Source organism: Phyllobates terribilis, unplaced genomic scaffold, assembly GCF_046119375.1.
Source record: "Phyllobates terribilis strain yellow unplaced genomic scaffold, ASM4611937v1 Scaffold_3__8_contigs__length_932513732, whole genome shotgun sequence".
NCBI lineage: Eukaryota > Metazoa > Chordata > Amphibia > Anura > Dendrobatidae > Phyllobates > Phyllobates terribilis.
In genome coordinates this window covers 718,942,176-718,963,453 of record NW_027362763.1, presented here as the reverse complement: position 1 = coordinate 718,963,453, position 21,278 = coordinate 718,942,176, and the positions used below count along the sequence as shown (strand labels likewise).

The window sequence follows — 21,278 nt, the reverse complement described above, 5'->3', positions numbered from 1 at the left end:
TGATTGTCAATCAGTTTTGCTTCCTAAGTGGACAGTTTGATTTCACAGAAGTTTGATTTACTTTGAGTTATATTCTGTTGTTTAAGTGTTCCCTTTATTTTTCTGAGCAGTGTATATAAAAGAAAAATAGTCTGTAGATAAAATTCTGCATTTGAACTTTAGGCATGTTTTCCCCTTTGAAATCAATAGGAAGCGTATTCAATCAGTTCTTGAAGGTCCAAAGTCGACATAAAAACTGTTTGAATATACTCTGTTTAATTTTGATCAACAGGAAAGGTCTCAAGTACATAAGTGATAATACAGACATCCATACATTGTCTCTGCCATATCCATGGAGCCTCTGTGGCCCCATACACATTAGGCTAAAATCATCTGTACCTGCTTATAACAGCGACATTTCACGACGGTCTAATGTGCATGGTGGCCCCCGGACTACTCCCTGACAGATGATGTCAGGAAAGAGAAGGATTCTGCTTGTTACATTTTACTGGTAGATCCTATTATTCTGCAGGGAGAAAAGCATTGGTGTATGGGGGGGAGTCAATAGATATAACTGTCCACTAACATTTTCCTAGTGTGTATTGAGGAGTTGGAAGAGATGGGTGTCGGCAGGCAGCTATCTAATGTTTATGGCAGCCCTTAAAATGAGAGCAATAATGCAATGAAGGTATTTAGGACCACTCTTTTGTCTAAACTAGTGACATAGAATATTGGAGCAGCTGCTGTTTGCCGCTTCTCCGGTACCTGTTGTCACGATTCTTTTGTCAGATTACCCGGGGCCTGGGGCTCCTTACCTGTCCCTAACGCTAGGGGCGCCCTAGCTATCCCTGCTCCTCACATTACTTCTGATGGTGAAGATGCTGGGGCCACATACCTTTCTGATCTCCTGAATCAGCCCTATATCTGTCCATCTCCCCCCATCCAGGGAAGTAAGGAGGAATAGTCTACGTAAATGCACAAACCAGACTAACAAGATAGATGTACAGCAGGGATAAATTAAAATACCAATCATATAAATATGCACTCACAGACAACAGAGAGGACACCGGGGACAAAAGGAAGGGAAACTAAATAGGAGAGGATGAGGATTTGCACACAGCCAAAACACCAAGCAACAGTCAAAGATAAACACTCTAAACGCCTCTACCAACACTGAGTCCTCATTAGGCAGTACAACACTTAACAATGGCAATCCAGATTGCCAGAGAGGAGTGGCTAATACTGAACAGCTGAGATCATCCAAGCCGGGAAGCTGCAGAGACTCCAATCTGAACAGATTAACCCCTGCACTGCTACCAGAAACCTGCACCATTTAATATGAAGGAGAAGTGGTTCTGATCAGTGCAGGAGTATGTGAAATCAGACGCTGCGGTCTTCTTGCCCCTCTCTGTCATGGAAAACACGTTACACCTTCTTTCATTTTTGTAAGTACGCACAGTGCTCAATATAAAATAGTACATTCCAACAGATTTGTTAGAAAACCTTTAGTTTATTTTCAGAATCACTTCTTATCAGTGTACTCCCACAAATGTGGTTCATTAATTGCAAACAAGATTTGTTATTTTGCACACCCAAAAAGTAATTTTGCTAAAAATTAATTGAAGAACATGTTGCAAAAATTGAGTACACACAAATGAAAATCTTAGGAGCAAAGCTAAAGTTTAGACTACATTATCTAATTAACAAGAATTCAACCACTTGTGAGTCTAATTATTCATAAAACAGGTGTCCAGAAAATAATATAAAAGGGCATTAGTTAACAAAAGAGAACTATTTCCCATTTCATGCTGTCAGCGTTGGCACCACGTGGAAGAGAAATGTCTCAAGACCTGAGAAAGAAAATCATTTTTCTTACACAAGAAAGGTGAAGACTACAAGATGATCAGCAAAGCTTTACTTATCAGTCAGAATACTGGATCAGAAGTTATGGAAAAAATTAACAAAGATGAAACTGCAACCATCTCAAAGGGACGTCCAGGCCGACCACAGAGGTTAACACCTAAGCAGGAGCATCTTCTGATGAGAAAGGTTAGAGAAAGTTGCCCCTTTTTTTCCTTTTGATGCCCAATGTGTTAATTCCTAACTTGTGGTCCAAGAGGATGTATCAAGAGTTTTCTTTAGGGGTGTCTCAACTATTCTGCTTACATGCCTTATTGGACCACAAGCTAGGAATTATCCTACTGGGAGCCCAAATGCCAATATCTCCATAACGGAGAGACGAGTTGAAAAACCTAAAATGGCGTGTGATTCAGGGGAGCACAGAGATTTTGGTGACACATGACAGACCCTTTTTAAATAAAGTCTGTCGGCTTATGCTCACTGCATAATCTAATCACATTGTCCTGTAGAGGATAAAGCCCCTCTGAAAAAAATAGCACCTTTAGGCCACGGTCCCACTATCAGTATTTGGTCAGTATTTTTTCTCAGGATGGGAGCCAAAACCAGATGAGGAACAATCAGAGAAAAGGTATAATAGAAACAAGTGCACCAATTCTGCATTTATCACCCACTCCTGGATTTGGCTTCCACTCCTGAAAAAAAATACTGATTGAATACTGACCAAATACTGATAGTGGGGCCGTGGCCTTAGGGTTATAATCACTGCCTGTAGAAAGTGAAGTTTAATCAAATTTACTAAATAGGATGCTGGGTGCACCCATGGTGTGGCCAAGAGGATTAGTGTACCGTTATGGCCAGTGTATTTGCATGTCTCTGCCACGGTAATTGACAGTGGTTGCCTAGATCAAGCATTGTCTGCAGAGAAATCTCAGGCAAACCTGCGCTGTCAATCACCATTGTGGGAAGCAGGATGTGCAAAACCAGTGCGCTGAGCTTTTTGGCCACACCAAGGGTGCACCGAGCATCCTAAATAGCAAATTTGATTAAACTTCACTTTCTGCAGAAAGAAAGTGGCAATTCGAAAACTAAAGGGGAAGTCTTTATATAGACTATATATCCTGCTTAGTTTATACTGTCAGTTTGGATTGATAGCCTCCCTTTAAAGGTTAGCAGACATTTAGTTTTGAGCCTCGCACCCCTGAAGACTCTTCCTAATTTCACTGTAAAGTTCCATGCAGTACCTGGTATTGGCTTTAGTTAGATTATTTCTTGCTTTTACCACCTGTCCCGCAGGAGAGAGACTCATAAGGCCATGTCTCAGAAAGAGCTCTTTGCATTACTGCCCCTTAACCAACATTGACATCATCTTTTATGTCCCTTTTTCCTCAAAGTAAAGTCTCGAGTACGGAAGGGGTCAATCCTAAAGACCGTAACTAAAAAAAAAAAAAAAAAAAATTTTTCGTCTGCAGAAGTGTCCCTAAATTATAGTAAACTGCTTCAGCATAAAATCCATGTATTATTCGCCGCTCGCATGGGATCGTCGTGGGAAAAACTACCTTTTCACGCTATCATTAAAATATCATGTAGTAAGTGGAATTTCTAATGATTGCAGGGCCCATTTTCCACTAGATGCTCCCATGTGGGGGGATGAATACTTCCCATCGAAGTATCCAACATGCGTCCAACCTAAAGAGGACGAACCTGAACCGCTGCTGCTGACAAGTCGTTTTTTTGCATATACTGCAATGTTTGGTCAGGCACTGCACTCCAATACTGGTGGTTAAGGCTAAGCCATATAATCTGTGTGCATGAATGGAGCGGCCGTGTTACCATCTAAAAACTTTATATAGTTATATTAACTCTTAAAAGTGCTCTAACCTCAAAGTCCTGAATTTGCTGTGTTGTTAAAAGGGGGTGGCGGGTATAGAAAAGATAATTTCATAAACTTATGTTCCAAGTTTCTAATTTAGCTGCCCCTCCTCCCTTATTCAAGACTTTCATCTATTAAATGAGCAGAAATTGCAACAAAAATTAAAAGTAATGCCAGGTCCACTGCCAGCAGGGTACTGGGTACAGAGCAGGAGGAGCTGAGCAGTTTGATATATAGTTTTGTGGGAAAAGATTATAATTTTTAATTATTCTAGGCTTAGGAGTCTGGTGGGCGGTTTTAATCAGTTATAGAACCGCCCACTGGACTCCTAACCACAGAATAAGTAATCCTTAGTAGTGACATGTTATTCCGTATCTTTTCCCACAACATTATATATTCAGTTGATCCTGCTCTATTACATAATGCTCAACAGATTCTGTTAGGCTATGTTCACACATTGCGTTTTTGCTGCGGTTTTTTTTTCTGCAACAAAACCTGATCTCTTGTCAGGAGGTTTGTTCAGGGTTTTTCTTGCTTTTTTGCTTGTTTTTTGGTGCATTTTTCAGCGTTTTTTTCACTGTCCTTTTGTCTCTTTTATGCATGTACATAAAGTTCAGTGAAAAAAAAATCTCATTCTGGTTTTGGCACGTGCGTTTTTTCAGCGTTTTTTTCACCACCCATTACTTCCAATGGGTAAAAAAACGCTGAAAGAAGTGACATGCTCTATTTTGCAAAAAAAATATGCAAGGCACAAACTCCTGATAAAAAAAACAACCCATGATGTGTACATGAGATTTCTGGAAACCCATAGACTTTGCTGTTACTGTAAAACACAGCTGAAAATTTGCATAAAAAAGCATCAAAAAATGCTAAAAAAAACAAGATGTGTGAATATAGCCTAAAGGGGTTTTCCAGTCTAAGTAGAAAAGTCTGCAGTCATTCTATTTGACAGTGTGGGATATGCAGACTGTCATGATTCACAGTCATCATTTCCACGTGCGAGTTTGCGGAGTATTTTCAATAGAAGTGAATTGAGAAAAGTCTCAGCAGACTAGTCAGCTCATGAAAGAAAATCTGCAAATTGCACAGAGAACACAGGGGAGTCGTGACAGCGTGCGCATTGCACACTGCCATGGTTCAGCAGTTTGCAATCACATAGAGTGGCTGCAGATTTCTCTTTTCAGACAGGAAAAAATTTTAAGATCTTTTTCAAGATCATCTCTTGCTTTTCAGATTCTGCCATGTTTTTTCTTGACAGAAACAGCCTGGTGATTTAATTGTGCACTGTGTAATGCTTGATTTTTCCTGTTGAGGTGCTGCAGGTAAATTGAGTAGTTGTAGTCAGGTTCCCCCAGAGATTGCTGGGGTGATCCAGCAATGTGACAACCCATAATCAGATTTCTGTCATGCCCAGAAACATTGAGTCAATTTGCACATAAATAGCGTTTAAACCTTATGTAGACGGCTTACTGGATCAGTGGCTACAGGGAGAAAATGAAGTTCTATTCCCCCTGAAGCCGCTTGCTTCCAGTCATCAGGCTGGTGCAGGGAGTGGTTACAATCGCCGCTGTAATTATTCTCCAGCACATTGATTGACAGCATGCTCTTTAAACGGCTGAGGAGTGATTTCAGTGGCAACTGTAACTGCTCCCTGCATGGCTCCAACGACAAAGTAAGCGGCTGGAGGGGGAATATAACTTCATTTTCCTCCCTGTAGCTGCTCTCCAGTAAGCCAAATACCCATGGTTTAAATGCTATTTACCTGCAGAATAACCCTATATCTGCAGGAAAATAGTGTTTCTGGACATGACAGGTTCCCTTTAAAGACTATGTTTGAGGTATAGCGTTGATTTGTTTTTGATATATTCTGTGATCAGCCTTTTTACTGTTTTTTATTGTCCCTTTGTAACTCTCTGATAAATCTAAATTAATCTACAGGTGGAAGCAGCAAACGGAGCTTTAATCAGTCAGATTCATTGAAAAAGAAAATGTGAGATGGATGAGGGCAAAGACGCCGTAGAATATTAATCAGCAGCCAGATTAGAATTGTTTCCTCATTTACTTTATTACTTTTGACATCTAAAGTAACGTTCCTTTCTCGTGTTGTTTCTCTGCAGGATGACCGGGAGGGAATTCTTCTCCAGGTTCCCCACTCTTTATCCTTTTCTCCTGGAACAATTGGAAGTTGTTGCCAACACAGTTGACAGGTATGACAGATATTATCCAAACACCGAGACGGAATGGATCTGAGAGTGATCAAGCACACGTTTTAGGGTCTCTTGTCATTTTGCATGATCAAATTTCCAAGTACGCAAAAAAAAAAAAAAAACTGAGAAATCCAGCACAGCAGGCCAAGACCAATTTTGTCTGGTCTGGTCATGAAAAGTTGTCGACAGTCATCTGAAAATGGTCTTTATTGGCTTTTTTGGCCAGACATGATGATTGTTTGAAAAGCTTAAAGAGGTTGTCCACTACTTGTACAGCCACTTCTGAGTCTCTGTCACCCTCCAATAAAATAACATACTTATACTCACCTCTGGTGTCAAGACTGGCTCTCCCGGGGATTGCGTGATATAATCTCACGCGATCTTTGCGGAAATCAGCGATGACCTCTCTCTCCTCTCCTACAGACGTAATTGACATCTGCAGGTGAAAGAGCAGCTGCTCCCTTTTTTCTCCATTTGTCTTGATTTGTTTGAAGACGGGGAGAGTGAAGCCAGCATTGATAAGACGCAGGGATCGCGTAATATATTGTCACACAATCCCCGGGAGAGTTAGTGCAGACAAAGCTGGAATGGTGCCAGCACTGGAGTTGAGTATAAGGCCACGGCCCCACTATCTGTATTTGGTCAGTATTCGATCAGTATTTTTTCTCAGGAGTGGGAGCCAAAACGAGGAGTGGGTGATAAATGCAGAACTGGTGACTTGTTTCTATTATACCTTTCCTCTGATTGTTTCTCACCTGGTTTTGGCTCCCACTCCTGAGAATAAATACTGACCAAATACTGATAGTGGGGCCGTGGTCTAAGTGTCATTATTTTGCAAGGGGGAAATATAAGGAATAAGAATGGGTGGGTTCTAGTAGTGGACAATCTATTTTAAAGGAGTTTTCCATTTTTTTTGGACAATCCCTACTTGTTAAACATGTCTCTTGATATAGTAAGCAGGTCAGAAAATGTTCATCCTGTGATCAGCTGTGATCTGTGGTGAAATCCAGCAGTTTCCCTGCAGCTCCGCCACAGGGCAAATGCAGCATTACATGATTACACATTGCACATTCCAATCAATGGGTTGCCTTTGTAGTGGAGGATAAGACAGGTTGTCCAGAGCCATGGTTGCTCTTTGTAATCTTAAAAGAAATTTATCATCAGAAAATAACCTATGTTTAAATCAGGTTTTAATGTTTGAATGTATTTTTTTAACAATGTCATATTTTTTTTTCATATCACAATCTTTATTAAAAAAAATTTTTTTTAAAAAAATTGTAATCTGGCAATTTTCACACTGGCCAATGAGGCTTTTTAAATACTTCCTTCCTTTTCAGAAAGAGTTTACAGATGTTTTCTTATCAGCAAAGGCAGGATTACAATAACAGGTAACACCTCTATACATAGCTGAATCCACTAACCACAATAGGAGATGTCACAATGGCCTTCACACACGCTCATTAGATACTTCAATACAAACGATAGGGTCGAGATCCGACCATTGTAGTCAATGTACATGTGTTGTTTCCTGAAACAAAAGGAAGTTCGAGTCTAAAATAGTCTCAGCAGCTAGTGTGAAAATTGCTGCCAGATTACTATTTTTCTTTTTTCTTTTTAATACAGATTGTAATATGGATATTATTATAATATATTAATATTTAAAAAATATATAAAAGAAATAGATAATTTTCTGATAATAGCTTCCCTTTATCCTCCCTACTGAGGAAAAGGAGTATCTTAAATATTAGTCCCTTCTCTAGTAATTCAGAATTTCCTAAAAGGAGTATGTGGAAATATGTTTTCTAAACTGGCTACCCCTCGGTAATGCACATGTAATCGTGTTGACCCTTGGAATTGCGCCCCTGGTAGGCAGTCCCTTCATTTACTCCCCAAGTGATAGGTGCAGGCTGGAAGATTGTGCATTTGTAATCTTTGTAATGTGAACGCAGGAGAATTGGGATTTAGAGCTTTTTGTTTTAATAATCAGAAAGACTGTACTGTATTGAGCCTCTCGCCTAGCCAAATCAGATCTCATACTTTGCACTGATGAGGGGCAATACCCCGAAACATTGTGTCTGCAAACTGAGATTCTGAATTTTCTTTTATCCCCAAGTCATATTGCAAGGATCGATAGTGACTTATAGGATCGCTGCTTCCAACAGGTGGCGCTATAGAATTGGAGTCCACTTTTTCTCTGAAGAGGCAATTTGCATATATAATCATATTCATTCATGCACTGGCGGACACAGAGAAGGGCCCCTGTAAAGATCTGAGGCTGTGGGCTGTAAGTAATCACCTAGGCAGGTTAACTATGCAACAATATTTTATTGATCACAGCCATGGTAATAAAGCAATTCCAGGTAAATGGCCAAAATACAGTTCTCTCAGTCCTCAATCTGGGTTCAGTAGTTCCACTGGCTTTGTATAAGGCCATACTCACTGTCTCCCAACTTTTGGTTGGCCCACAGATTTTGTACCTCCAGCCAGTATAGTCTGTAGCCACAGTCCATGATCCTCTAGACGGCAGATAAAACGATGGAAGCACAGGTATCCAGTAGCAGCAGTCCTTTTAAGAAAGTGTAAATCCAAACGACATAATCCATACTGGTAACATGTTCATTCATTCATCCTTCCAAGTCCACGGTCTCCATCCTCTTCCTTCAATCCTTCCACACCACACCCTAAAACATGTCTCTTGGCGGACACAGAAAAGGTCCCCTATTCAAGAACAATGTATGGGCCCTTTGCAGCCCAATAGGTCATCATAGCGCACAATTCCACCTGCTTTGGAGGTGGATGTGGCCCCCTTATCTCTTGGGCCCCTACACAGGTTGCACCAATGATATGTCTATCCGTGCATTCATTTATACATGGCTCTAGAGAGAATACATCAGGTGTACCAAAAGGATTTTTACAAGGGCATGAGATGTTTCGAGTTGTGAGCTTTCTGGTAGATGGGATGCAGTAGGGCGTACAAGCTGGAAATGCTGCTTCTAATTTATTGCCGTGTATTTTTGCACTTGTGGTTTGCATGTTTTTGGTCCGGTGGCCACTAATGTATTAAACTCTTGTTATAAAAACTTCAGTCGTCCACAGGAATTTTTCCGTGTTTTTGGTTGAGGGGGTGGCACAGTAAGGAGTTTTACAAGTTGGTGCCTCCCTCCAGGAATGTTATCCAGTTGTGTTTACGGAAATGTGCTGCACCTGATGTCAAGAAGAAGGAAAAAAATAAGATTTATCAAAGGTGGATCCAATATGCATGTTCCTAGAGTACAGTGTGTTCATGCTGGATCCTATTATTGCATGCATGCAGATGTCCTCTCCTGGGACAGTTGGGCTGTGCACGATGAAGGGCCATCCGGCTACTTGCACCACAAGGTCTTGTCATGGTGCTTGCGGTACAGTCAGAGATACGGGTGTGATGGGCTTGAGTTGTGATTTCGATCACTTTTCCACTGTGCACGAAGTGTATTTAGGCTTCTCATGGTCCTGGTGAAACTCAAGTTTAAGGCACAAATTAGGTCGTCATGGGAGAAAACACTTAAAAAGCTCACTAGGGTTCAGAGTCAGGGCTAAAAGGGACTATCCAGTACCCCCCAATCAGCTACTATCTACTCTGGCAATGGGAGGACATAAGCATTGTATGAGGCAGAACACAACTGCTCCATTCATTGCCTAGTGGCCTCTGTCAAGTACTGCAGTTTTTCTCCCATTCACATTTCAGCTGATCGGTGGGGAGTACTGGGTGTCTGAACCCCACTGATTTCATGTTGATGATCTAGACTAAGAATAGTTCATTCATTTTGAAGTCCCAGACAGCCCCTTTTACGCCGATACTGAAATACTGTTTTATGATTTAAGGGGTTACCTACCCTTTTGGGAAAAAAAAAATCCCGGAGCTGGGCAGCTTGTGCCGTCTACTGCGCGGGAGCTGGGCGGCCCGTGCCGTCTACTGCGCCGGAGCTGGGCGGCCCGTGCCGTCTACTGCGCGGGAGCTGGGCAGCTTGTGCCGTCTACTACGCGGGAGCTGGGCAGCTTGTGCCGTCTACTACGCGGGAGCTGGGCAGCTTGTGCCGTCTACTACGCGGGAGCTGGGCAGCTTGTGCCGTCTACTACGCGGGAGCTGGGCAGCTTGTGCCGTCTACTGCGCGGGAGCTGGGCAGCTTGTGCCGTCTACTACGCGGGAGCTGGGCAGCTTGTGCCGTCTACTGCGCGGGAGCTGGGCAGCTTGTGCCGTCTACTGCGCGGGAGCTGGGCGGCCCGTGCCGTCTACTGCGCGGGAGCTGGGCGGCCCGTGCCGTCTACTGCGCGGGAGCTGGGCGGCCCGTGCCGTCTACTGCGCGGGAGCTGGGCGGCCCGTGCCGTCTACTGCGCGGGAGCTGGGCGGCCCGTGCCGTCTACTGCGCGGGAGCTGGGCGGCCCGTGCCGTCTACTGCGCGGGAGCTGGGCGGCCCGTGCCGTCTACTGCGCGGGAGCTGGGCGGCCCGTGCCGTCTACTGCGCGGGAGCTGGGCGGCCCGTGCCGTCTACTGCGCGGGAGCTGGGCGGCCCGTGCCGTCTACTGCGCGGGAGCTGGGCGGCCCGTGCCGTCTACTGCGCGGGAGCTGGGCGGCCCGTGCCGTCTACTGCGCGGGAGCTGGGCGGCCCGTGCCGTCTACTGCGCGGGAGCTGGGCGGCCCGTGCCGTCTACTGCGCGGGAGCTGGGCGGCCCGTGCCGTCTACTGCGCGGGAGCTGGGCGGCCCGTGCCGTCTACTGCGCGGGAGCTGGGCGGCCCGTGCCGTCTACTGCGCGGGAGCTGGGCGGCCCGTGCCGTCTACTGCGCGGGAGCTGGGCGGCCCGTGCCGTCTACTGCGCGGGAGCTGGGCGGCCCGTGCCGTCTACTGCGCGGGAGCTGGGCGGCCCGTGCCGTCTACTGCGCGGGAGCTGGGCGGCCCGTGCCGTCTACTGCGCGGGAGCTGGGCGGCCCGTGCCGTCTACTGCGCGGGAGCTGGGCGGCCCGTGCCGTCTACTGCGCGGGAGCTGGGCGGCCCGTGCCGTCTACTGCGCGGGAGCTGGGCGGCCCGTGCCGTCTACTGCGCGGGAGCTGGGCGCGGCCCGTGCGTTCTACTGCGCGGGAGCTGGGGGCGGCCCGTGCGTTCTACTGCGCGGGAGCTGGGCGGCCCGTGCCGTCTACTGCGCTGGAGCTGGGCGGCCCGTGCCGTCTACTGCGCTGGAGCTGGGCGGCCCGTGCCGTCTACTGCGCGGGAGCTGGGCGGCCCGTGCCGTCTACTGCGCGGGAGCTGGGCGGCCCGTGCCGTCTACTGCGCGGGAGCTGGGCGGCCCGTGCCGTCTACTGCGCGGGAGCTGGGCGGCCCGTGCCGTCTACTGCGCGGGAGCTGGGCGGCCCGTGCCGTCTACTGCGCCGGAGCTGGGCGGCCCGTGCCGTCTACTGCGCCGGAGCTGGGCGGCCCGTGCCGTCTACTGCGCCGGAGCTGGGCGGCCCGTGCCGTCTACTGCGCCGGAGCTGGGCGGCCCGTGCCGTCTACTGCGCCGGAGCTGGGCGGCCCGTGCCGTCTACTGCGCCGGAGCTGGGCGGCCCGTGCCGTCTACCCCACATTGTGTAGCGAGGTGTCACTGAGTGGCAAGTGACAGCAGATTACAGATGGTCACCTTTATAACATTTATAGGGGACAGCACTGTGAACTGTGATTGACTTCTGAGTTCGGACAGGACTTTTTTTTTTTTAGTTTTTTTTTTTAAGTGTCTAAAATTAAAATAAAAGCACAAGATAAAGACAGAGCACAATAGTGAAGAGCTGACTAAGTAGGAAGTGATCACCCACACACTGCGAGCTGAGTGAGAGGTCAGCTTGTGTGGATTTTTTTGTGGTTTACGTTTTCGTTCTGCGTTTGATTTTTCTGCATTGGTTTTTTTATCTTAAGTAAACAAGTTAAGGGTTAGAATAACTTGGGCCAGCAGTGGAGACCACAAGAACAGGCATTCCTCAAGTTTTATATCTGTTTATTCACAATGGAGCAGAAAACTGGGTTTGGCATCCCTTCTCTTGGTTACCCTAAACAGCTCAGGAATGATTAATGTGTTTTTATTGAATCGAAATACTACCGTGAAATCCATTTTTACATACTTTTATGGAGCAGAACGGATATTTAAACGGCCACTTACATTTTTTTGTAAACCGCACAGAATGGAGCACAATAAAGGAAGTAATGCTCCCCTTACCGATCACACTGCTCCTGTTCGGACGCTTCCCGGGTTCTTCTGCGATTTATGTACTTTTTGGCCCATTCAACATGGACATGTGAGATTGCAGCCAATCACTGTATGCTGTGCGCCACCAGGAAGCTTCGGAACGGGAGAGAACTGGTAAGGAATGGGCAGATAGAGAAATAAAAAATGTCTGGACAACCACTATTATGTTCTCTGAATACATCAGTTGAAAACTAACCCAGTGGGGTTTAATACATTAATTATAGTCATAGGCCTTGATTCATCGAAAGCTTCGAAAAGCAGCAAATTTTTGTCATTTTTCAAAAAAGCAATGTCGTTTTAAAATATTTTTTGCATGACCCAATAAAATATGGATTTTAGAAGATTTGTTCAGCTGGATCTTCCTGGTTCCTCACTATAGCTAACTAGCTATTGAACCCGTTCTACACCCGGGTGGTGAGCATTTTTATTGCTATATTCTCCCCAATCCTGTTATATTCTCCTCAATCCAGGTCCCCCATCCTGGTATATGCTCCCGCTCCCCCATCCTGGTATATGCTCCCGCTCCCCCATCCTGGTATATGCTCCCGCTCCCCCATCCTGGTATATGCTCCCCACCCATTCCTGGTATATGCCCCCCCCCCATCCGGGAATATGTGCCTCAATCCTGGTCCCCTGTCTTGGTCCATGCTCCCCCCATCATGATATATGGTCCCTACCATTCTGGTATATGCTCCCCAATCCTGGTATATGGTCCCTCCCATTCTGGTATATGGTCCCTCCCATTCTGGTATATGCGCCCCCATCCTGGTATGTGGTCCCTCCCATCCTGGTATATGTCGCTCCATGCTGGTATATGCTCCCCCATCCTGGTATATGTGCCTCCCATCCTGGTATATGTCCCTCCCATCCATTCATAAGTTAAATAAAAAAAATAATCCTACTCACCTTTCCATCGCTCACCTGCCGCGCGTCACCTGGATTATTTTACTAAAATGGCGCCGAAATCAGCGCCTGCACATACCACGCTGTCCGACGCCATTTTGTTGAAGACACGCTGCAAATGTGTCTTCACTAACATGGCGCCGGATAGCGCTCTATGCGCCGATTTCAACACCACACTCCTCCCCTGGCCTCCGGCCCGAACAGAGGCGCCGCAGCCACACTCCCCTCGGGCTGGTATGTGCTTATGGTGCCAGAGATCGCGATATGCGTTCAGTGCCTACGCGTACCGCCAGGGCCGGCGTCAGCACCCGGCGCACCCGGGCAAATGCCGGGGCCCTGAGCAGGCAGAGGGGCCCACTGGCGGTCGCGCACCCCGCTGGCCTATGGGCGGAGGAGAGCGGTGTCAGCGCCCGCCCTTCTCCGCCGCTTGCTCAGGGCCCCGGCAGCTGGATACTTACCTCTCCCCGTGCCTTCGCAGATCCGCTGTCTTCCTGCTCTGCGCTCCCTGTGACGTCTCAGGTCAGAGGGCGCGGTGACGTCTTTACACCGCGCCCTTCCCTGAGCCGTCACAGGGAGCGCTGAGCGGGAAGACGCTGACAACGCTGGAGTTCGGACCCGGGCAGCGGGCAGCAGGTAGCAGGTGAGGAGAAGGGAGGTGAGTATTTGATTTTTTTTCTTTTTAATGTATGGAGGCATGGGGCAGTATAAAGAGAAGGGGGGGGGAGGGGGTGGCATCCTCCATGGAGCATTATAAAGAGAGGGGGGGGGCATCCTGCATGGGGCAGTATAAAGAGGGGGGGTGACATCCTGCATGGGGCATTATAAAGAGGGGGGGGGCAGCCTGTATGGGGCATTATGTGGGGGGTAACAGCCTGCATGGAGCATTATAAGGGGGGGACAGCCTGTATGGGGCATTATGTGGGGGGTAACAGCCTGCATGCAGCATTATATTGGGGCCAGTATCCTGTATGGAGCGTTAAAAGGGGACCGGTATCCTGTATGGAGCGTTATAAGGAGACCGGTATCCTGTATGGAGCGTTATATGGGGGCCAGTATCCTGTATGGAGTTTTATAAGGGGACCAGTATCCTGTATGGAGCGTTATATGGGGACCGGTATCCTGTATGGAGCGTTATATGGGGGCCAGTATCCTGTATGGAGTTTTATAAGGGGACCAGTATCCTGTATGGAGCGTTATATGGGGGCCAGTATCCTGTATGGAGCTTTATAAGGGGACCAGTATCCTGTATGGAGCGTTATATGGGGGCCAGTATTCTGTACGGAGCCTTATATGGGGGCCAGTATTCCGTATGGAGCCTTATATGGGGGCCAGTATTCCGTATGGAGCCTTATATGGGGGCCAGTATTCCGCATGGAGCCTTATATGGGGGCCAGTATTCCGCATGGAGCCTTATATGGGGGCCAGTATTCCGCATGGAGCCTTATATGGGGGCCAGTATTCCGTATGGGGCCTTATATGGGGGCCAGTATTCCTTATGGGGCCTTATATGGGGGCCAGTATTCCGTATGGGGCCTTATATGGGGGCCAGTATTCTGTATGGAGCGTTATATGGGGGACAGTATTCTGTGTGGAGCCTTATATGGGGGCCAGTATTCCGTATGGGGCCTTATATGGGGGCCAGTATTCTGTATGGAGCCTTATATGGGGGACAGTATTCTGTGTGGAGCCTTATATGGGGGCCAGTATTCCGTATGGGGCCTTATATGGGGGCCAGTATTCTGTATGGAGCGTTATATGGGGGACAGTATTCTGTGTGGAGCCTTATATGGGGGCCAGTATTCCGTATGGGGCCTTATATGGGGGCCAGTATTCTGTATGGAGCCTTATATGGGGGACAGTATTCTGTGTGGAGCCTTATATGGGGGCCAGTATTCCGTATGGGGCCTTATATGGGGGCCAGTATTCTGTATGGAGCGTTATATGGGGGCCAGTATTCTGTGTGGAGCGATTCACCGGTTTCTGAGCTATTGTGGAATTTACAATAGATATCACTCATGTAATGTAAGAAGTGAAATCTTTGCATTGTACTATATATATATATTTCTCCGCCGTATCTCTGCATCATGAATCGTGGTATGTGTTAAAGGGGCCCACTGAGACTCTTTCGCCCGGGGCCCAGAAAAACCTGGAGCCGGCCCTGCGTACCGCGGTCTCCGGCGTCACACTGCTCATCCCTGTCTGGGTTGTAGTCTGGATGTGTTCCTTCTGTCTGGAGCCAGACAGCGCAGGCGCGGTCTATAGAGGCTTCGGGCAGACGGACACATCCCTGGTTATATTCTAGATTTGAGGGACACTTGTTTTCCATGTAGCTGTGAAAGTTTGAGCACCATCTTGAAGGACTGTCATGTAATAATATGACAAATTTTATAATATACAGTTGATATATATTGCAGCTTCACATCACATTTGTGACGTACATTTAGCATGTACACCATAAAACATCCCAGCGTACACACTAAACATGTCCATAGCGTTACATTAGCCAGATTGATGCCAAAGAGCGTTCTTTTGGCCTTTGCCAGAACGATCAAGACCGTATGAGTGACAGATCCAACTGGAACGCGTCCATTGGATGTTACCTTTTGACGAGTTTTTTTTGGAAATTCTCCACCTTTATATATAGAGCTGCTCCTCAGCTGAACCCAATGCATTTACTAGGAGAGTGCAGCTAATGTCCATGCAAACCGCTTTGATTAATGCAAGGTCCATTGGCGTATCATGGTGCTTGATGCAAGTTGTAGGGGCTCATGTATGGAGAATTAATAAGCTTGATTATACAAAAAGAAGAGTAAAGTTTTGTCATTTTTTAAAATATGTGACAGGCCTTGAGCCGAACCATGACACTAAGCAAGATCTCGAGTAATCTGAGAGAGTGCTTTGGGTCCGGGTGAAGGAGCGGCGAGGGTTTGAAAGATGATTATTTTGTGGTAAATGCAGTGTTTTATACTGAGCCAGCAGTCTCCCAGAAAAGCACAGTGCTGATTGAGAGCAGAATTTATTTTTTTTTACTTTTGTGACTTCTCTAGTGGTGAAAAGTGCCAGAAATGTAGGCTGTCCGTGTCCCTGCGGTCTTGACATTGCAGATTGATCCCGTAAACCTGGGTAGGGTTATACTGCACAAACTCTAATTTGTAAAATATGTGAAATTCTGCCTTCTTCTGAAGTGCTAAATTCTGTATATCTACAACGTAAACTAAATAGACATTAAGAAAATAATAATTCTCCAGGGCTTCATCCAGCTCAGAGAAGCAGAGCCTGTACTTCAGCACCTTCCCTGTAATGGTATACAGCCAACGTTGGGACTGAAAGAAGGGATTCCCTAAATGAAAAAGTGTTATGTGTAATTATATTATCAAATCTAGCAGTGACAAGCTGAGGCCTAAAAATATAGTGTATGTTGCATTACATGCGAACACTTAAACTGGTATTGTTTCTCATCCATTGCATTCGTAGGTAGAATGTCTTGAAACAAGAATGAGTTATTTGCTATTTCTGCCTTTTGCTTTTTCTGTTTGTTTTTTTCGTGACCATTTTCTGTTCTGTTACCTTTACTTTGCTTCTGTCTTTTCACGATCTTGATCCTGTCTTTGTATTTTACCTTTTTCGTGTCTGTTCATTTTGCGCAGTTAGTTTTTTTCTTTTCCTGCCAAGTTGCCTTCCTGTTCATTTTCCTTTCCTTACTCCAATTCTAGTCTTTTCTTTTACTTCTATCTGTCCTCTTCCGTTGACCTTCTTCCTGACTAGTTAATTTCTCTTCATCTTACTTTGTTCCTATCTCTTCTTGTTCCTACCTCTTCTCTTTAACTTGTTCCTATCGCTTCTATTTCCTTGTTCCTGGTTCTTCTCCTTACCTGGTTCCTGACTCTTCTCTTTGCCTGGTTCCTGGCTCTTCTCCTTGCCTGGTTCCTGGCTCTTCTCCTTGCCTGGTTCCTGGCTCTTCTCCTTGCCTGGTTCCTGGCTCTTCTCCTTGCCTGGTTCCTGGCTCTTCTCCTTGCCTGGTTCCTGGCTCTTCTCCTTACCTGGTTCCTGGTTCTTCTCCTTACCTGGTTCCTGACTCTTCTCCTTGCCTGGTTCCTGGCTCTTCTCCTTACCTGGTTCCTGGCTCTTCTCCTTACCTGGTTCCTGGCTCTTCTCCTTACCTGGTTCCTGGCTCTTCTCCTTACCTGGTTCCTGGCTCTTCTCCTTACCTGGTTCCTGGCTCTTCTCCTTACCTGGTTCCTGGCTCTTCTCCTTACCTGGTTCCTGGCTCTTCTCCTTACCTGGTTCCCGGCTCTTCTCCTTACCTGGTTCCCGGCTCTTCTCCTTACTTGGTTCCCGGCTCTTCTCCTTGCCTTGCTCCCGGCTCTTCTCCTTGCCTTGCTCCCGGCTCTTCTCCTTGCCTTGCTCCCGGCTCTTCTCCTTGCCTTGCTCCCGGCTCTTCTCCTTGCCTTGCTCCCGGCTCTTCTCCTTGCCTTGCTCCCGGCTCTTCTCCTTGCCTTGCTCCCGGCTCTTCTCCTTGCCTTGCTCCCGGCTCTTCTCCTTGCCTTGCTCCCGGCTCTTCTCCTTGCCTTGCTCCCGGCTCTTCTCCTTGCCTTGCTCCCGGCTCTTCTCCTTGCCTTGCTCCCGGCTCTTCCCCTTGCCTTGCTCCCGGCTCTTCCCCTTGCCTTGCTCCCGGCTCTTCCCCTTGCCTTGCTCCCGGCTCTTCCCCTTGCCTTGCTCCCGGCTCTTCCCCTTGCCTTGCTCCCGGCTCTTCCCCTTGCCTTGCTCCCGGCTCTTCCCCTTGCCTTGCTCCCGGCTCTTCCCCTTGCCTTGCTCCCGGCTCTTCCCCTTGCCTTGCTCCCGGCTCTTCCCCTTGCCTTGCTCCCGGCTCTTCCCCTTGCCTTGCTCCCGGCTCTTCCCCTTGCCTTGCTCCCGGCTCGTCCCCTTGCCTTGCTGCCGGCTCGTCCCCTTGCCTTGCTGCCGGCTCGTCCCCTTGCCTTGCTGCCGGCTCGTCCCCTTGCCTTGCTGCCGGCTCGTCCCCTTGCCTTGCTGCCGGCTCGTCCCCTTGCCTTGCTGCCGGCTCGTCCCCTTGCCTACTTCCTGTGTCTAATCATTTTCTTTTTCCATCATGTTCCTGCTTAGTTATAATATTAATCTTTACTTTTGTATAGCGCCAACATAGTTCCTTGTCTTTGTTTCCCAGTTCATTTTACTTCCCTGTATCTTGTTGATGTATTTTCCCTTTACGTTGTTCCTATCTCTTCTTTTTCCTTTGTTCCTGTATTTTCTTCTATATCCTATTACTTTATATTTCCTTTACACTCTTCCTGTACATTCCCTTTGTCCAGTTCTGGTCTTTTTTCCTTTTTTTTTCCCCATTGTTTCTTTCTCTTCTTTCTCCCTAGTTCACATTTCTTTCTTTTAGCTTGTTCTTGTCTCTTCTCCTTACCTTGTTCCTGTCTCTTCTCCTTACCTTTTCCCTGTCTTTTTCCTTCATCATGTTCCTGCCTAGTTCCTTTTCCTTGTTTTTACCCAGTTCATTTCTCTTCCCTTTACCTTGTTTATGTATTTTCCCTTTACCTTGTTCCTGTCTCTTTTCTATATCTTATTACTTTTTATTTTCCTTACCCTGTTGATATTCATTCTAATTGTCAAGTTCTGGTCTTTTTTTCTCCTTATAGCTCTTCCTTTGCCATCTTTGTCTCTTTCCCTTACCATGTTCCTTACTGTTCTCTTATTGTTTCTGTTTTTCCTTCATTTTACATTATTCTTGTCTTTGCCCTTTACCTTGTTGTTTGCATTTTTTAATATTCATTGTTCCTCTCCTTTCTCTTTACCAAGTTTCTCTCTCTTTTACACAGTTCTCGTTTTTCTCCTTTTTTATCCATTTGTCTGTTAGCTCTGCGCTTACTATTTACCTTTGTATAATTTTTAGCATGCTTTATGTTGTGTATGGTTGCTCCTTGCTTTCATAAATTGAAGTTTTGGATAACATGATTATTTACAAGGTTGTCTTCTCCAATATTCCATTTCAAATTGCATATTGTATACTCTATTGTGCAGGGACCCTGTAATGAGCCCGGCTGGCAGGCCTGGCGCTGGTCATGTGTTTATACATCGTTTTCCAACATGTTTTTTATTAAGTCCGTGTTAATGGGTTCACTAAATGGATTCTGTGCCGCAGCAAAGGCAAGGTTTGTGTTCTTTGAAAGGCAGTCGGTGCACTATTAAAAGAAACACATTACACATCTCCCTATTCAACATTATGTGCTGTGCTTGCTGCCCACGTGTCTTTCCTTATAATGTTTTCTTTTTTAGTTTTTTTTAATTGAATGACTAACCAAATGCATCCAGTAACTCACATGGCAGTGCTGCGTTCATTACTGGAAGCGTCTGTGCCGTGTATGACCAAAAACGGAATGAAGCTCTGCTGAGACTTAGCCTTCATCTTCATCGGAGCTGCTGCTTGTATCAGGATTACTTTATGGATGGGTGATGGAGATGAAAATGTCATCTCATAGGGCCCGTCCTCATTAGCCCCACTGTAGTGTCCACAGATGAGATGATTAGTCACTAGAGATATAGGCCCCCGACTCTTCATAGCCTGGGAGCCTTTTTTCCAGAATAAAAATGGTTCTAATAGAGATCTATGTGTTTTCGTATTATTCAGTATTTAATTTGCGCCCTTTTTTAACTTCTTAAGAACCAAGCCCAATTTGTCCCTTTTATTTATTTTATTTTTTTTTCTTTTTCTTAATTTTTTTTTTTGTATTTTCTCGTTCTCACATTCCTGGAGCCCTTATTTTTTTATTGTCTATATAGACTGTATATTGTTCCGGGATTAGTTGCATTTGTAAGTGCCACTATTTTGGGATAAATACAACCTAATTCTTAATGTTTATTAACTGTTAATGGGAAGAAATAGAAAACAAAAAACAGAATTATGTTGATTTTTAAAGTGTATTCTTTTCATTTGCTGCACAAGTGTTAACTCTATTCTGTTGATCAGCACAATTATGGCGATACCAAATTGATGTAGTTTTATTACTTTTATACAATAAATACTCAAAAGAACAAAAATATTTGTTTAATTGTATCGCCTTATTCTTAGTCATGTAACATTTTTCTGTTAACGGCTGTATGAGGGTTTATTTTTTCGTGACCGGGTGTAGTTTTCATTGGTATCATTTTTGGTTACATATGAAATTTTGATCACTTTTTAATCGATTTTTTTGTAGAACTGCAATTCCGGTTATGTTATTTTTCTATTCTCTTATTTGAATTCTCCATTCAGAATAAACAAAGATAAGTTTTAGTACAGGTCTATACTATTACAGTGACACCCAATATGTAACTCTTTTACTACTCTTTCACAACAAAACCACTTCTTTTCAGTTTTTTTTCTTTTGCATCATATTTTGAGAGCCCTTATGCCCTGATTTTTCTGAGTATGGGAATTTTTTTGGTATTGTATTTTTTATTGGTAACTTTTGAAATACATACAACTTTTGGTTCATTTTTTTAAATTTCATTCTATGTGAGTGAACAAAAGTGGCAATTCTGGTGTAGTTTTTTTTTGGGGGGGTGAGAAGGGGGCATTCACCATGCTGGATAAATAATATATACAGTACATATTTTTTTAGAATTGGAATTTATTAAATTTTCAGAATAGTATTACAGAAAACAACAAGAAAGCAGAGGTCCACAACAAATGGCGCCAGCAGAGGTCCACAGCAAATGGCGCCAGCAGAGGTCCACAGCAAATGGCGCCAGCAGAGGTCCACAGCAAATGGCGCCAGCAGAGGTCCACAGCAAATGGCGCCAGCAGAGGTCCACAGCAAATGGCGCCAGCAGAGGTCCACAGCAAATGGCGCCAGCAGAGGTCCACAGCAAATGGCGCCAGCAGAGGTCCACAGCAAATGGCGCCATCAGAGGTCCACAGCAAATGGTGCCAGCAGAGGTCCTCAACAAATGGTGTCAGCCGAGGTCCACAGCAAATGGCGCCAGCAGAGGTCCACAGCAAATGGTGCCAGCAGAGGTCCTCAACAAATGGCGCCAGCAGAGGTCCACAGCAAATGGCGCCAGCAGAGGTCCACAACAAATGGTGCCAGCAGAGGTCCTCAACAAATGGTGCCAGCCGAGGTCCACAGCAAATGGCGCCAGCCGAGGTCCACAGCAAATGGTGCCAGCAGAGGTCCACTGCAAATGGTGCCAGCAGAGGTCCACTACAA

At 46.0% G+C, this 21,278-nt stretch overlaps 1 protein-coding gene across 2 annotated transcripts in view; it reads left to right on the top strand.

The window, feature by feature from the left end:
- Nucleotides 1-21,278, top strand: part of THADA (THADA armadillo repeat containing) — a 659,309-nt gene that overhangs the window by 306,021 nt on the left and 332,010 nt on the right. For both annotated transcript variants that reach the window (XM_073672037.1, XM_073672036.1), the window contains one exon: nucleotides 5,827-5,916. In XM_073672037.1, coding sequence (XP_073528138.1) covers nucleotides 5,827-5,916 — 90 coding nt within the window. The remainder of the gene's footprint in view (nucleotides 1-5,826; nucleotides 5,917-21,278) is intronic.